Source organism: Cavia porcellus, unplaced genomic scaffold, assembly GCF_034190915.1.
Source record: "Cavia porcellus strain 051 isolate PalLab524CR breed Dunkin Hartley unplaced genomic scaffold, mCavPor4.1 scaffold_20, whole genome shotgun sequence".
Classification (NCBI taxonomy): domain Eukaryota; kingdom Metazoa; phylum Chordata; class Mammalia; order Rodentia; family Caviidae; genus Cavia; species Cavia porcellus.
This window is the reverse complement of record NW_026947503.1, coordinates 68244067-68258397: the sequence shown is the minus strand read 5'-3', so window position 1 is coordinate 68258397 and position 14331 is coordinate 68244067. Positions and strand designations below refer to the sequence as shown.

The 14331-nt window shown below is 41.7% G+C and overlaps 1 protein-coding gene across 1 annotated transcript in view; it reads right to left on the bottom strand.

Annotated features, from left to right (window-relative positions):
- The window catches only part of Cep192 (centrosomal protein 192), a 96877-nt gene that overhangs the window by 65746 nt on the left and 16800 nt on the right, over positions 1-14331 (bottom strand). The window contains exons 7-12 of the mRNA XM_063232035.1: positions 14020-14177; positions 12229-12379; positions 9360-9544; positions 4657-4887; positions 4449-4531; positions 4254-4396 (exon numbers count right to left, since the gene is read on the bottom strand). Of these exons, the coding sequence (XP_063088105.1) occupies positions 4254-4396; positions 4449-4531; positions 4657-4887; positions 9360-9544; positions 12229-12379; positions 14020-14177 (951 nt within the window). The remainder of the gene's footprint in view (positions 1-4253; positions 4397-4448; positions 4532-4656; positions 4888-9359; positions 9545-12228; positions 12380-14019; positions 14178-14331) is intronic.

The following is a 14331-nucleotide window of genomic DNA, read 5'->3' as shown; positions in this document are numbered from 1 at the left end:
TCCCAAACAAAAAGGCAAAACTTGACCTTCAAACCTATACAGATCTTAATATGGTTTTTCATATTTTTAACACTTGTGACACTTGGAGTTCTGAGGCAGGTAAACCTACACAAGGTGGAGCTGCCTGGCCCCCCCATGGACCACACTCAAATGCAGAAGACATTGGACAAGAAAATGCCCCATCCTGGCGTTCTTTCAGACCTTCCTCCAGGGCTGCTGGACTGTCCTAGCCACCAGAGAGTAAGTAAGTCATCCTAACTTCTAGCCCTCATATAAAATGTCGACACTGCCAGATTCATCGCTGACAAAATGCTGCCGAAGACTGAGGGGGTTCAGGGCAACAACAGCCCCCTTTAAGGTGTCCATCTCAGATTCCAAGTTGCACTAAAATCTCAGGTAAGACATTCTCTATATTTGTGGACATAGAGGCCATATATACAGAGTTCTTTCTGAGTATTCAGGCTGCTATATTAAGTCCTCAATCTCTATGACGGGGTATTGATAGTCAACCTATGCCGTTTACAAACAGGGCCTATTTTGTGCAGGTCCCAGTCCTAAATCTTAAAATGCCTTTTATATAGGCTGACTTAGACACACTGAGCCCTCAACAGCTTCTACCTGTTATCACTAATAACCTCACCTCAGTGATATAAGACCACCCCCTTCCTTTCTTATTCACCAATTTGTCAGACAACCCTGGTCAAGACTAACAGATACATTTTGTCCTCTCACTTTGTTTATACTTTTTCAAGATACTTAAAAGCCTTTCCCACAACCAGATAAACTGCTGATACAACCAGGTTACAGCGACCCATGCCTAAATCAAAGTTGCTGGACTCCCATCCTGGTTTCACATCACTCAGGCTAAGAGGTGCCCTCCCAGCCCTAAATCTGATCATTCTGAGTAGTTATCTCATCTTCTGTCGCCTACCCATCTCCGTCTCACAAAGGCCTCGCAGCCACAGTTAACAGGCTAAGTCATGTTTTGTTATCCACTTTGGTTCCTAATTTTTTACATTCTATTAATGATCATTTTTATAGCAGGACTCTTGACAGTCTTTCCTAAAGACTCCCACATCATGCGTAAGATAATCTTCATAATGTTCTATATGACAACAGTTGCAGTTCTTTCTACCCTCAGCTGTCTGGTTAAACGTGACATCCCTGAAAGCCTAAGCCCTTACCTTCCCTATATTGGTACAGCCACCGCCTTCCCTGCTCCCCCTATTTCTTTCAGTTCAACTCCTGGACCAGAGACAAGTTTTATACACCTACCCTCTTAACTTTTATGCTTTCAGATGGGGGAGTAATCACCTCTCATAACATCATCTCTCCTAACCTCACATTTAATTTTCAGAATTCTGCCTTACTATGGAACATGTCTAAATCAAAAGCACCTTTCCCTCTACCTCACCTGGGTCCTTAAATATGACAGTGCCATGTCTCCTCATAACATCTTGTCTCTTTGTTTTTCCAGTCTAACATACATGCATTCACCAGTGAAGTGGTCCTGGTCAAAACACCCGGCACCAGTGTCTACCTGGGCATCAAACCTTCATCCCGTTGACTCCCCTAGGCTCCAATACAGCGCCCTCTGCCAGCAGGAAGTAGTTAAAGAGTGAAATCTTTGCCCCTTTCCATAATAATAATCATAAGACAGGATATGAAAGGGTTTTGGCCCAGATAGGACACTGTAGCCAGGAAAGCCTCAACCAGAAGCAGGAAGCCCCTATCTCCCCTGCCCCTAGGAAGTTACCTGTGATGCCATCTTCCAGCCCCTGGAAATTTACATATGGTACCAAACCTAGGACCAATGAGCTACCTGTGCATCCCTAATGCCCACCTTAGGTTCCACCCCAAACCGAGGCTATTTACATGCCCCCACGCCACGTGTCCGCTGGAGATATCGCCGGATGCCAGCGGTAGGGGTGCCGGTCGTCTCTCTCCGTGTTCTCAGAATAAAGGCCGCTTTTTATTTTATACTTCTCATCTTTTGGAAATATTTTTCATCTTTTGGAAATAATCCTAGCACCTAGCACTTGGGAGGCTAAGGTAAGACAATCACCACAAGTTCAAAGCCAGCCTGAGGGGCTACATAGTGAGTTCACAGTCAGCCTGAACTAGAAGGTGACACACTGTCTCAACAAAACAACAGTGAAAGACCTTGTATATATGTCCATCACTGGTTCCCAACACCTAAAACAATGCTTATCACATAATAGGTACTCAACAAATATTTGTGAAATAAGAGGGAAAGAAAGAACGTTTACTTTACCCCTTTTCCGGGATACTTATATTCACAGGGTCAGTTTCCTAGGAAAATGCCTATCTTTTTCACCGATAGATATCTAGTACCTGTTGGAGAGGTCGGAACACATTTTGAAAGAAATAATCTATAACCTCTAGCTAACTTGCTAATATTTTGTGTCCATCCTATTATCAAAAGTAATATATTACTTTATGTGCATTTTTCTAATCCTTATACCAATCTGAAAAGTAGCCATTACCCTTACTATTTAGGAAACCAGCCCAAGAAAGGAAATCAAGAAACTCTGAGATCACACAGGGCAAGTGGAAAAAAGGGATTCCCTATTTGGCAAGTCTGACCCCAGAATATTCTTTCCTGTGCATCAAAACCACCTCCTTCATCTTTAAATCACCTTCAGCCCAGACTTCTAACTTGCATTCTAGACCCATATTTCCACCTTGCCTCTCACATAGTGCAAATCAACAAACACAAAGCCAACCTATCACCTTTCTTTCACCTGCTCTTCCTGTTATCATTAGTCTTAAACCACAACATCCCCATCTCACTGGCTCTGTAAGCTGGATACAAGGTCCATTTTCATCTCCCTTGCTCTGTTGATAAGCAATTTCTAATGCACCTGACTTCAACTTTACCTCTGGAACTGAGACCCACTGTATTCTCAATGTCTGCAGCCCAGCACTTTTTAATCAAAACTACTGCGTAAGTCTTCCAACTAGTCTGCTCAAGTCTACCTTTATAACTACAAAACGCTTCCTTCTTTTATAAACATATAAACACCACACTAAAAATACACTGAATTCCTTCATTTATCACCTTTCAAAAAGGGACAAATCAAAAAAAACTTAGATGTAAACAAGGAACATTCATACAACATAATTGTATCTATCTAGTACTAGAAATGAAAAATTATGTGAAAAATTATGTGAAAAATTAAATAAAGCAGCCCCATAGGGAGTTAACAGCCTCTATTTTAGGATGCACTTAGGGCTATTGTTATGGGTGCAAAGGCAACACAATGCATTTGTACCTCATTCCACTTGTTTTCAGAAAGGATCACACTGTTCTACAACATCATAGACAAACCACATTCCTAAGCTTTTCCTAAAAGGAAAAATCCCTAACATCCCTCTGTATAAGATGAAACCTCCCTCCACCACCTTCCGGCACCATCTAAACTGATAAATAACACTTCTGTCATTTCTTGTTTGTTTTTTGGGTACCAGGAGTCGAACTCAGGCCTTGTGCTTACCAGGCAGGCACATGTGACGCTTAAGGGTATTCCTGGCCCTTCACGCTCATCTTTTCTTACACTTTTCGATTCCCCTTGCGATTTCCTTAAATTAATGACGTCAAATTTCACAATTTTACCAATATTTGTGCTAATAACATTTCTGAACACAGAAAGATTATTTTTCTGTTGACTTAAAACGTAGGTCTGTGTACTTTAGAATTTAAAGTACATACTGTGGAACTCTAAGTCTAGTCAAATCGCCAACACTCATCATTTACTCTTGGCCCTTTAAAACGTACTTCAGACCTAAATAGACATTTACGTAGGCTTACCGTAAAGTTTGCCCACAGAAACGAAATCTGGAGAAAAGACTGATTCTGAAGCAGTGAAAACACCGGAAGAAAGACCTTCAAATAGTAGCCGTAAATTGGGACACTGTCACATCAAAAGCTGTCCTCCAAACCAGCGCGTAAGGACTTCATGCTTTAGGAAACGAAGTCTGAAATCAAGAACAGCGAAAGCGGAGTGACTAAACCTGCGTGTCTAATTTTGCGGTCTGTTCTTAAAACCATAGGTAAGAAGGGTAGGTAAGGTGTGGAGAATAAAGGCAAAGGCAGTAGTAGAAACCCAACGAAAAGGGGTGACATGAACAGACCCCGCAGCGTGAGGCTAACCCGTTACCCCCAATCCGTTTTAGACAGAAAAGCAAGGCTCGAAAGAGGGGACATACGGCGTGCACCCGCCGCCACCGACCGGAACCCGGGAGCCAAGCGCCCGCCCCTCAGGGCCAGCAGGCATTCGGCGAAGGCGGAGCGGCGATAGGCTCTCAGGCCCAGGCGAACCGGGAGCCCCTCACCCGCCCAGGTGCACGATGAGACTGGCGCCTCAACTGCGGACTAGGTGGAAAAACTCAGAGCGGCGCGCGTTCGTGAATGAGCCTGCGCGAACCGCCCACACGGCGGCCTTTCCGGCCAGCCGTAACGCACGCCCCACGGGTTTACGACCGTTCGCGGCACCGGTAAGGGGCAGGGCTGCAAGGCGGGCCCTCGGTATGGCCCTCCGATTGGACCGCGTGAAGGGCGGTGCGCGCGGGGACCGCCGATTGGCGGGGATAGCGCGAGTTGGGTTTGAAGTCTGAGCGCGCTCCCGCAGGCACCTGCATCTCCCGACACCTCCCCAGTTTTGTCGCAGCCCTCAGCGCTCTTGCCGGTATAAGCACCCGTACGGTATCGCCTGGGGCAGTATTGACATTCCCGGCTGCCGTCCCGCGCCAGCGGTTCTTGGGATGCCAGGGGTGAGCTCTCGCCACACCCAGCGGCGACACGAGGGGCGCCCTTCCGAGATCCGTCTACCCGAGGCCTGAAAGGCCGCTCACGTCCAAAGTCCCCTTGAAGGTATATCCGCAGAGGGCCAAAAATTGGAGATGAACGGCTAAAATGCCTGCGAGGCTGCCAATCCTCTGAAGCCCTGGAAGCAGCTCAGGAAGTGTCTGGGGGAGAGTCCTCCTGAGATAGGGAACACCATTAAGGGCCAAGGACAGGTAAAGACCTTGGCCCCTGACTAATCTGTTACTCACTAAAAGCTTGATTTCAATTTTCTTCTGAGGTACACAGGGGCTAAACATTGTGCTAAACATTGTGACTTCACTTGGTCCTACAGATGCCCAATAAATAACTAAAGCAGAATAAAGCTTGACTTTCATTTCGTATGTTTCCTTTATTACCTTAAAACTTTGAGTCAGATCCCTGCTCAGGACATACACGTTAATAACTCAGGAAGGGGCTATCTAAAAACTGGCAATGCGAGGTTCATTAACCTTTTTTTTTTTTTTTTTTTTTTTTTTTTTGTCTTTTTCATATTTATTGGTACCGGGGATGGAACTCACAACCGCCTGCTTGCAAGGCAGGTGCTTATGCCGCTGAGCTAAATCCCCAGCCACTGGTTCATTAACCCTTAATTTACAAGACCTATCTTCATCTCCCTTCAAGACTGACACCAAGAGATTTATAGGGACATTCAGTTCCCAGTGACCACACCCAGATGGCTTGTCATTGATCTAAACCTAAGTTCACCTTCAATTCCAGCAAGCCTCCAAAAACCTAAGATTGCCTCAAACAGAAACAGTCATCTCCAGGAAATCGAATTAGCCCCGGAGTGTTAAAAGACATGAAATGAAGTAATTAGCTAGACCTAATCTAACCCTAACTCAACAATTTATTTTGGTACCAAGAATTGTGCTTGCCAGGCTCAAGCCACTGAGCTGTATTCCCAGACATCCAATTTAAAAGCTGTTCTTCATTTGTTGGCCTGCTAATCTCATCTCCATCAGAGATGTGTCCCCTTCAGTTCTTTAGGCTGAAGGTCCCTGCCCTATTTTCCCTAATTTTGCTTAGTAAATTAGCCTGTGCCTCGACACATCCTGAAATGCCTCTTTGTTGCTGGGACAACACACAACACCCGCAACCTAAAGGTTGTTTAATTTGGCTTAGGTTAGAGGCTCTAGAGGACTACACAGTCTGCTGGCTCCAAGGAGGACAGTATGGCAGAAAAGCAAAGTGGAGAAAAAGCTGCTCATCTTAAGGCACCCAGGAAACACTCAAGGGCAATCAGGAAGGGAGATGCATCCTCATGGGTCGGACCCACAGTGAGCAGCCTCTTCCAACTAGACTCCACCTCTTAACAAGTCAGTTAGAAGCCCAGTACTCCAGGCTGCTTCCAAAAGCCCCACCTGTGATCACAAGGCTTTGGTGGGGTACAACTAGACAGAAACGTCACAGTTCCTGCCTCGGCCACTTTCAGGCACCCACCTCCTTGCAGGGAACCTCCTGGGATCATGTCTAGTACACTGATCCAGCCACGTAACACTTGGCAGTAGGCCCTCATGAGGTACTGAGGCCAGCAGGATGGAAACAAGAGTACATATAATATGTCATTTTTTCTGTGGCTACTGGCTCTTGTCTTTGCTGTGTAACTTAGAGCCCCACATAAACAGAAGCTTGGTTAAGAGGTGAGTTGACAACTTTAGCAGTTTCCCATTAGGCTGCCTCTGCAAGTGACTCCTTAAAAAGTCACTTATGGGCCAGGGATACAGCTCAGCAGAATAAGCACCTGCCTGGCAAGTGCAAGGTGCCAAGTTTGCTTCCTGGTACCAAAAAAAAAAGTCATTTACTCACCACGCTGGACTTTCTTACATCTGTCAGCACCACCCTAAGAGAGGTGTTCCTATGTCATTCTTTGGCCAGTGCCTCCCAATAGAGGGAGGTATTTATGTCTCCCTAGGACATTCACAGTGGACAGTGTCCTTCATACATTTTAAGTTGCCAAAGCTCCTCCCCACAACAGTCAGCAATCTGGCAGGTTCTCCAGGGACAAAGATCAGAATCCCAGTTACCAGCAGGCAGCAAGCCTGCACTGAGGGCCAGGCTGTCAAGTTCTGGTCCTGGCTCCCCTTCTTCATGCTACCTGTGCAGTGCAGCATTGGCCAACAGCACTAAGCCGACAGCTTCCTCATCCATGAAACAGGGACATAAGCACACCTGCCTCTCTGGTTTGTTGTAAGGACCTAACAGTTAACTCCTATGTCTAAAAGGCACGGACTCCTGAAATATTTAAATATTAGCTATTATCTTATACTTCATATCTATTCTTCCTTACCAACTGGAAAGGAAGAACTGCCACTGTGATTTCCAAGTCTGTTCCAAGAACAGAGCCAGCAGAGCCCCACAGCTGGGGTGCTTCCAGTGAGCTAGAAGTGATACCCACCCAACTCAGAGCTAGGCATCTCTCACAGCCTCCCCTGACCAAGTGCTCTGCGTACTACACCTCAGCCACCAGCATCCAGAGCTCTCCACCTTGTGGCCACAGGTATGATGCCATATCAGTATCCCACGGTTCCCTACATTTACCCTATTCTTTCATCAGACTCTCATCCTATTCCTGGAATACAACCTTATCCTCCCTTACCATCCACTGCCTCAATTATTCCCAACTGTTCCATCCCTTCCAAATCCTCAGCTCAGATAAATCAGTGGTTTTCATGCTTCAAATAGGTTCTACCTTTCCAACGAAGTGGACCTCCTGTTACCTTTTGTAAACTCAGAAATGCCTTCTCCCACTAGATCAATGTGTGCTGACTGCCTACTATAATTATACCAGTTTCCAGGGAAGGGTCTTGCAGAGTGAATGCCCAACGTTCACTAAATTACATTGCAGAGTAGTCTCAGTTATCTCATTCTGATTCCAGTTGGTTCAATGAGTGAAACCACAGATACTGCTGATTCAGAGTTTAATGACCCTTGAGTTAATAAAGAAATCCGTAAGTTAGATCTAAGATCTCTAAATCCTTTAACAAAAGGCAGGCTACTGAGATTTGGAAAGGATTTGTTTAATATTAGAATGCTAACTTTATAGACAAAACTAGTTAATGATTAAATACAACAAAATTCAAGTAAGTATTCTTTAAAATTAATAAGAAATAACCTATCAGCTTTCTATCCTTTGCATGTTGAGAAGCTCTGGGAGTAAAGCACAATTTAAGGAAAGGCATCTATGAAATTTAAATTAAAATGTATGTGATTATGACAATTATGTCATCTCTATGATTAACTGTACACACATAAAATGCTCTTTTGGGGGGGGGTCTTTTTCCTTTTTATCAGTACCGGGGATCGAACTCATGACTATCTGCTTGCAAGGCAGGCGCTTATGCCGCTGAGCTAAATCCCCAGCCCCACACATACAAGGCTTTCAAAAAGCTGTTCTGTCCCTAATAGCTAAATCCTCGACATTCCCAAGGAAAAAAAATGAAAGATACTATTAGCCCCATAGTTTTAATAATTTTACCACACTATCAAGTATATTCTAATTTCTAACTTTAAAATATTTTAGAAGACAATTATTCCAATGTTGGACTAAGACTCAAAGTCAGTGTCTGTCAGTGCTGGATGTTAATTCTTATTTAGGTTTCCATTTTTTATACATAATGCACCAAGTACACCATAATCTCTAACTATTGTGCCACAAAAGATCTCACGTTGAGACTGGACTGGCAAGTCTCAGTATCTTGCCTCAAGATAAAAAGGGCAGAAGATGCCCCTCAGTGGTGGAGTGTTCCAAGTTCAACCTCAGTATCACACTCAGGCACCCATGCACATGTACACACACCAAAAAATAATTGTTTGCTCCAAATGTATTTGTGCTTTTTGTTTCTGTGACACAGTAAAAGAAACCTTACCAAGTATCTTAAAGTAATTCTATTTTTACAAAGCAACAGATTCATAATTTTTTAAATATACTTTATTAAGCTACTTGGACAGTAACTATAAAAGCTTTAAACAGTCATTCCAAGTAGTGAAAGGTAATTTCCTTAAAAAAAAAAAAAAGACAAAAATATCCACATTATGTTTTTTGCTGCTTTATACACAGGAATGATCTTACATATCAGTCACTGGCAACAATCACCTGTAAAATGTAAAAACATTTCTGTGTCTGGAAGGCAGAGTGAACTCCATGATATGTCTTCACATTAACCAGTATAAGGAAGCAGAGGACTATGGTAACAGTGCAAAATGAAATTTACACAACAGGCACCCTGAAGTCAGCTACTGCCCAACTTTCACATTAAATGTTACTTGTATGCATCTCCTCTCATCAAAGGTTATGAACCAGGGAAGCCAATGTTTCTTTGATGCACACACAAAAACAAGTTTAGGATCCAAACGCTGTTCTGGTTTTAATACATGCAAGACAGACCCTAAATAAAAAGTTTTCTGAAAGAAAATGAAGAAAAACAAAAAGCAGCCAGGAATGAAACACTTATAAGCACTGCATAAAGCCTTTAAGGTGTCAGATAGGTGTTTTAAACCCCTTCGTTCTCAGGTAAGGGATTAAGAGGCCGAGAGAGGTATCGTCTGCGAGGGTGAGGATACTGGAGGCTGGCAGAGTCAGCATCGCAAGAGTGCTCTAGCAGAGGAGGAGGAAGGAGCTGGGCATAACTGGACCATCGCGATCCAGCCCGTGGGGAGTCCAGAGGGGGAAAGAAATACCTGAAACAATGAAGACAGGAACAAAACACCAAAACAAAACAAAAACAACAGGAAAAAAAAAAAAACAGAAGAAAAAGAGAAAAGTAGTAAATACAAAGAGAACCAAAGAGGAGAAAACACATGCTGGAAAAAAAGCTTTAGTATATTCATGCCAAAACTAACAGAACATAATAGCACAAATCAAGACCCTCACTCAAATCAAGATTACTTAAGCAAATACAGAAATTTGAAAGAAATACAATCCGTTAAACCCAAAATGTCAAAAAAAACTATCAGTATGAATGTTACAAAGGAAGGCATCCATTTTCTAAATCTGAAACATTCCCCTGTCTTTCAGAGACAAGCGAGGCTGTGATTACAGATTCACTCTGCTGGCTGCTTTGCCCACAGTGGGAACTCTCTCAGTACACACATGATGCTGAGGTCCATGCACTCACGCTACACAGCATGGCTGCTACGCAATGGGGAACACCCTCATTCCCTGCAAGAGCCTCAGAACAGCTGCAGGGTTGTAATAAATAAAAGGCTAAAGATTTTTTATGCATTACTGTCATTCTTCTGCCACTTTATAACTTACCCACAATAGCACGCACTTTAGCAAAATTTTTGGCTTTGTCAGAGTCAGAACTTCAAAGGACAGGAATTCATTAAAATAGCAAACTAACTCTGAGCCGAGTGGTGGAATGCTAAGTTAATCTGCATGCATACATTGGGTAAAACCGCAGCTAGTTCTCTCATGTTTCCAAATTTGTTTGATAGAAACTTTTGTAACTGTGGGATCACACCATAAATATATACATATACATATTAGAAACAGTTATCTCTTTAGTGAATATGAATTGAAAACTTATAAAAGTATTTCCATTTTCCTTTACCAAATTATACATGAAACAATACCAAGTGTTCTACTTGGCTACAATCTGCACAAACTACTTTTATCTTACTAGTACTACTTTACTAATTCACCTTTAATAATATTTTTAAAATATTACAAAGAAATGACAAAACTATATAGAATATCATATATCAAGCAACTCTACAAAAGATAAACAAATTAGCACTCAAAACAATCTTTATGAAAAATATTTATTCAATATTCAAATTAAAATTATAAAAATTTATCATTTTGGCTTATTGTTTTAGAAAACAAAAGAAATATACTTCTTCAAAAAGAATTAAATGATAGTTAACCTCCTCCCAACTACTTTATAAGGACAATAATTATCCTTTTAATTTTTAAACCCAAGTTAGTTTCAGGAACATTTCAAAAAATTGTTTTGGTGACTCTCAACAAAAAGCCTCTCTGTTTATATTTGAAGTTTCAAATAGTGTCAATAAGCTGACTAGTACAAATAAATGGTCTCCACTTTTTTTTTAAAGGCCTTTTGGACTGCGTGTGGTAGTAAGCAGGCAGCTGGTGTATCTCGGGAGAGGTCAAACGGCGCTGGGGAAGGGGAAAGGAGCTCACTTTCCATTCCTGTGTGCATGCAACAAGCAGCAAACAGCAAAGTTATCCATTAGCTTGTGCTCAGCTGTGCTTTCTGTTAAAGGACATAATACAAATGGAGAAGGGAAAATGCATCACAGATCTAACACAGAGGTTATCAGCACAACAAGAATACAGATCAAAACATCACAGCTATGTACAAAAGCAAATACACAGTACAGGCAGTTCCCAAAATCACATTTTAAGTAAGATTAACCCTAGTATTCACTGTTTCATGAAATTATCTATATAACCCGCTATCCTGTATGGCAACCTGAAATTGTTTTAATGATGCAAAACTTAAAGCTTTAAAATCAAGTAGCTAGACATCTTTATAAAACTTTTAACAATATAAAAATAATTGAAGCTTCAAGTACGATTTTCTTCCACTTAGTATGACAATAAACACGGAACAATTTATGGATGGTTTTGAAGTTTCCTGAATTTTTCCAAATTATTCCAAAAGCATATTAATAATCTTAGCTTAAAAATGCACATATTTGAAACCTGAATATAAACACAAAAAGATGACTCTTTACATGAAGTGTTTCATTTATTATGAAAAACAAGAATCTAACACATGCTCAATATTCCAAAAATCAAGATCTCTCAGATTTTATTATTTCTTACAATCTCCATTAACTTTTTCTTTATTTTCTTTTGAGACAGTCTCACATGTAGTGCAGGCTAGCCTTGAACTCCCTTACATAGCCCAGGCTGGCCTCGAACTCAGTGATCCTCCTGCCTCAGGCTCCTGAGTGCCAGGATTACAGGCATGTGTCACCACAAACCCAGATCATTTAACTCACTCTCTTCTACAAAGCATTACTTAATATATTTTGTTTGCAATTCCAGTTTGACCTTATGAAAAAGTCACATTGTAAGCACTAAAAACCTTAAAGCTAGTTAGGATTAAACCCTCTTAAACCATACTTCTCATTCTTCTCGCTGCTTTGCCAAAGCAAAGCAGAAACTTAAAAGACAGGACCATTTTTACTGACAGATCACTAAATTTCAGAATTCAAAGGCTTCACAACCTACCTGTAAAAACTGTAAGAGTTTACAAGAAGTTTAAATTCTAGTGTCAAAATTATGTACGAATTTTTTCACTCCCTCTTAAAATTGAAATAACACACCCTTAGTATGACTACCAGAATCATTTAAAAAGATCATTTATAATTTACCACAAACAGCCTACCTGCCAGCAGAAGATCCATTTAATGAGCTTTGAAGGTTTGGAACGTTTGAACCTAGGGAGGGATTTGAGTTTCCCTGCTGAGAACTCCCATTGACTGGGCTCCCATTACCTTTCAGAATCCCAGTGCACTTCCAGTTGTCCATGTAATTAGCTGAAAAGAAAATCAAGCATGTTAACATGACTGACCCTACACACAGCAGCACAAAACCTACCACGTCTTACAACTACAAGTGAAGAAACAGGACACAGGTCTTAGGCTACAGCTTCTTTCCAAGTCAACATGAGAGACAATTTTTAACTGAAATATGTATTTCTTCAGTTTGACACTTTTTAAAAAAGTTTTCAAAAGATTATTAATTTTAAAAAATAAAGTTTTCACATTCCATTTCCCTTCTTTGTAAAATAAATATTCCCATAGGCAATTCCTTAACTTACCATCTTATCACCTATGAAATTAACATTGAAATGTTTGTCTTTACATTTGTATAAGAATAAAGCTGTCTTCTTGCTCAAGACAGCACACACATTATGTGAGCACCATTCTCTGAACACAAATGTAGATAATAAAACCTTTTGAATGGGTGTCAAAAGGCTTATCCAGGATAGCTCCACTGTGTGAAGGTAAAATTGGTGAAGTCAATGACCCAGCAATCCCAAGTTAAGGAAGCTGCTGGCGTACAGCTGGGTAGTCCTGACTAGGGCTCAGAAAGGACAGCAAACATCCTTAAAACAAAATCACATTAAGGCAAGGAAGGTCTGGGCTGCTTCTACCAGACTACACATGAACATGGGAGACCGGCAGGGCTTCCTCAGCTACAGTTGGGGAACAAAGACTGCTCAGGGTAAACAGGCAGACATAACTGTAATTTCACAAGCTGTGTGTAAATGCCACTGCTCTGGAGGTACACAAGCACAGATACCAAAGCCTGATGGACAAACCTCCATGAAAAAGGCAGGACTCATTCAATGCATGTACTTCCTGCTCAGTGCGGGGCTGTGGAGAAACCCAGTATCCCAGGCTTCTTAAACTTTGGAGTTAACAGTGAAGTGAGGAAGACACTGCCTGAAGGTCTGGTCATTAAAAACATTTAATACAATCAGCTATGACTAGAGTCCTGTCCTGAGCTTGCAGAACAGTCACACAAGTTTACATACAGTAAGTGGTATCATCTCTTTGGAGATGTTGCATGCTCTGCTACAAGTGTCTTAGTTTTTGTTTTAGCGGCTGTTTTGCTTTTGGTGGTAACTGGATTTAAACCCAGGGGGCATTCAACACCCTCAGCTTTTTCTTTTCTACTTGGAGATAGGGTCTCCCTAAATTGTCCAGTCTGGCCTCAAACTTCCAATGCTCCTTTCTCAGACACCAGCACACCTGGGATACAGGAATGCACCCCACACACAGCTATTATACACATTTTACAAGCTGTTTCACTCCACTTAGAAACTTAAAAAACAATCCAACTAGTCATTAACTGTTATGATCTAGATAAACTAATGGTCAAAATAAATATAAGACATTGATTTTAAAATAACTATAAAAGTAAGTTTTTCCAAGGTATTTTAAAGCTTTTATTTTTAAGTGAAGATTCTCAAGTAGAAATAGAAAGCACCCTACTTTAAGCTGGGCACAGTGGCACACACCTGTAATCCCAGCACTCAGGAAGCTGAGGCAAGAGGATCGTCTCGAGTTTGAGGCCAACCTGGGTTAGGTTAGTGAGTTCAAGGCCAGCCTCAACTATACAGTGAGACCCTATCTCAAAAATGACAAAAACAAAAAACAAAGCACCTTACCTTTCCACAATCTGACACAGCCATCATCTCCTGAAGATGCTAGCACCGTTCCTGTTATGTTCCAACTCACTCGCCAGACTTGGGAGTTGTGGTTATCAAACTGAGCAACAATATGAATTTCAAATTTTGTTGGTCCACCCGAGGAAGTAAGTTCTTTCCTATATGTTAAAAAAATACATTCTGAGGAATTCTGAGGAATAAGCAATATCAATGTGAAAAGTGGCACAGCTCTGTGGTAGAGTTGCCCATCTAGCATAAATGAGGCCCTGGTTCCATCCCTAGCACCAAGGGGGGGGGGGAGAAGAACAGAAA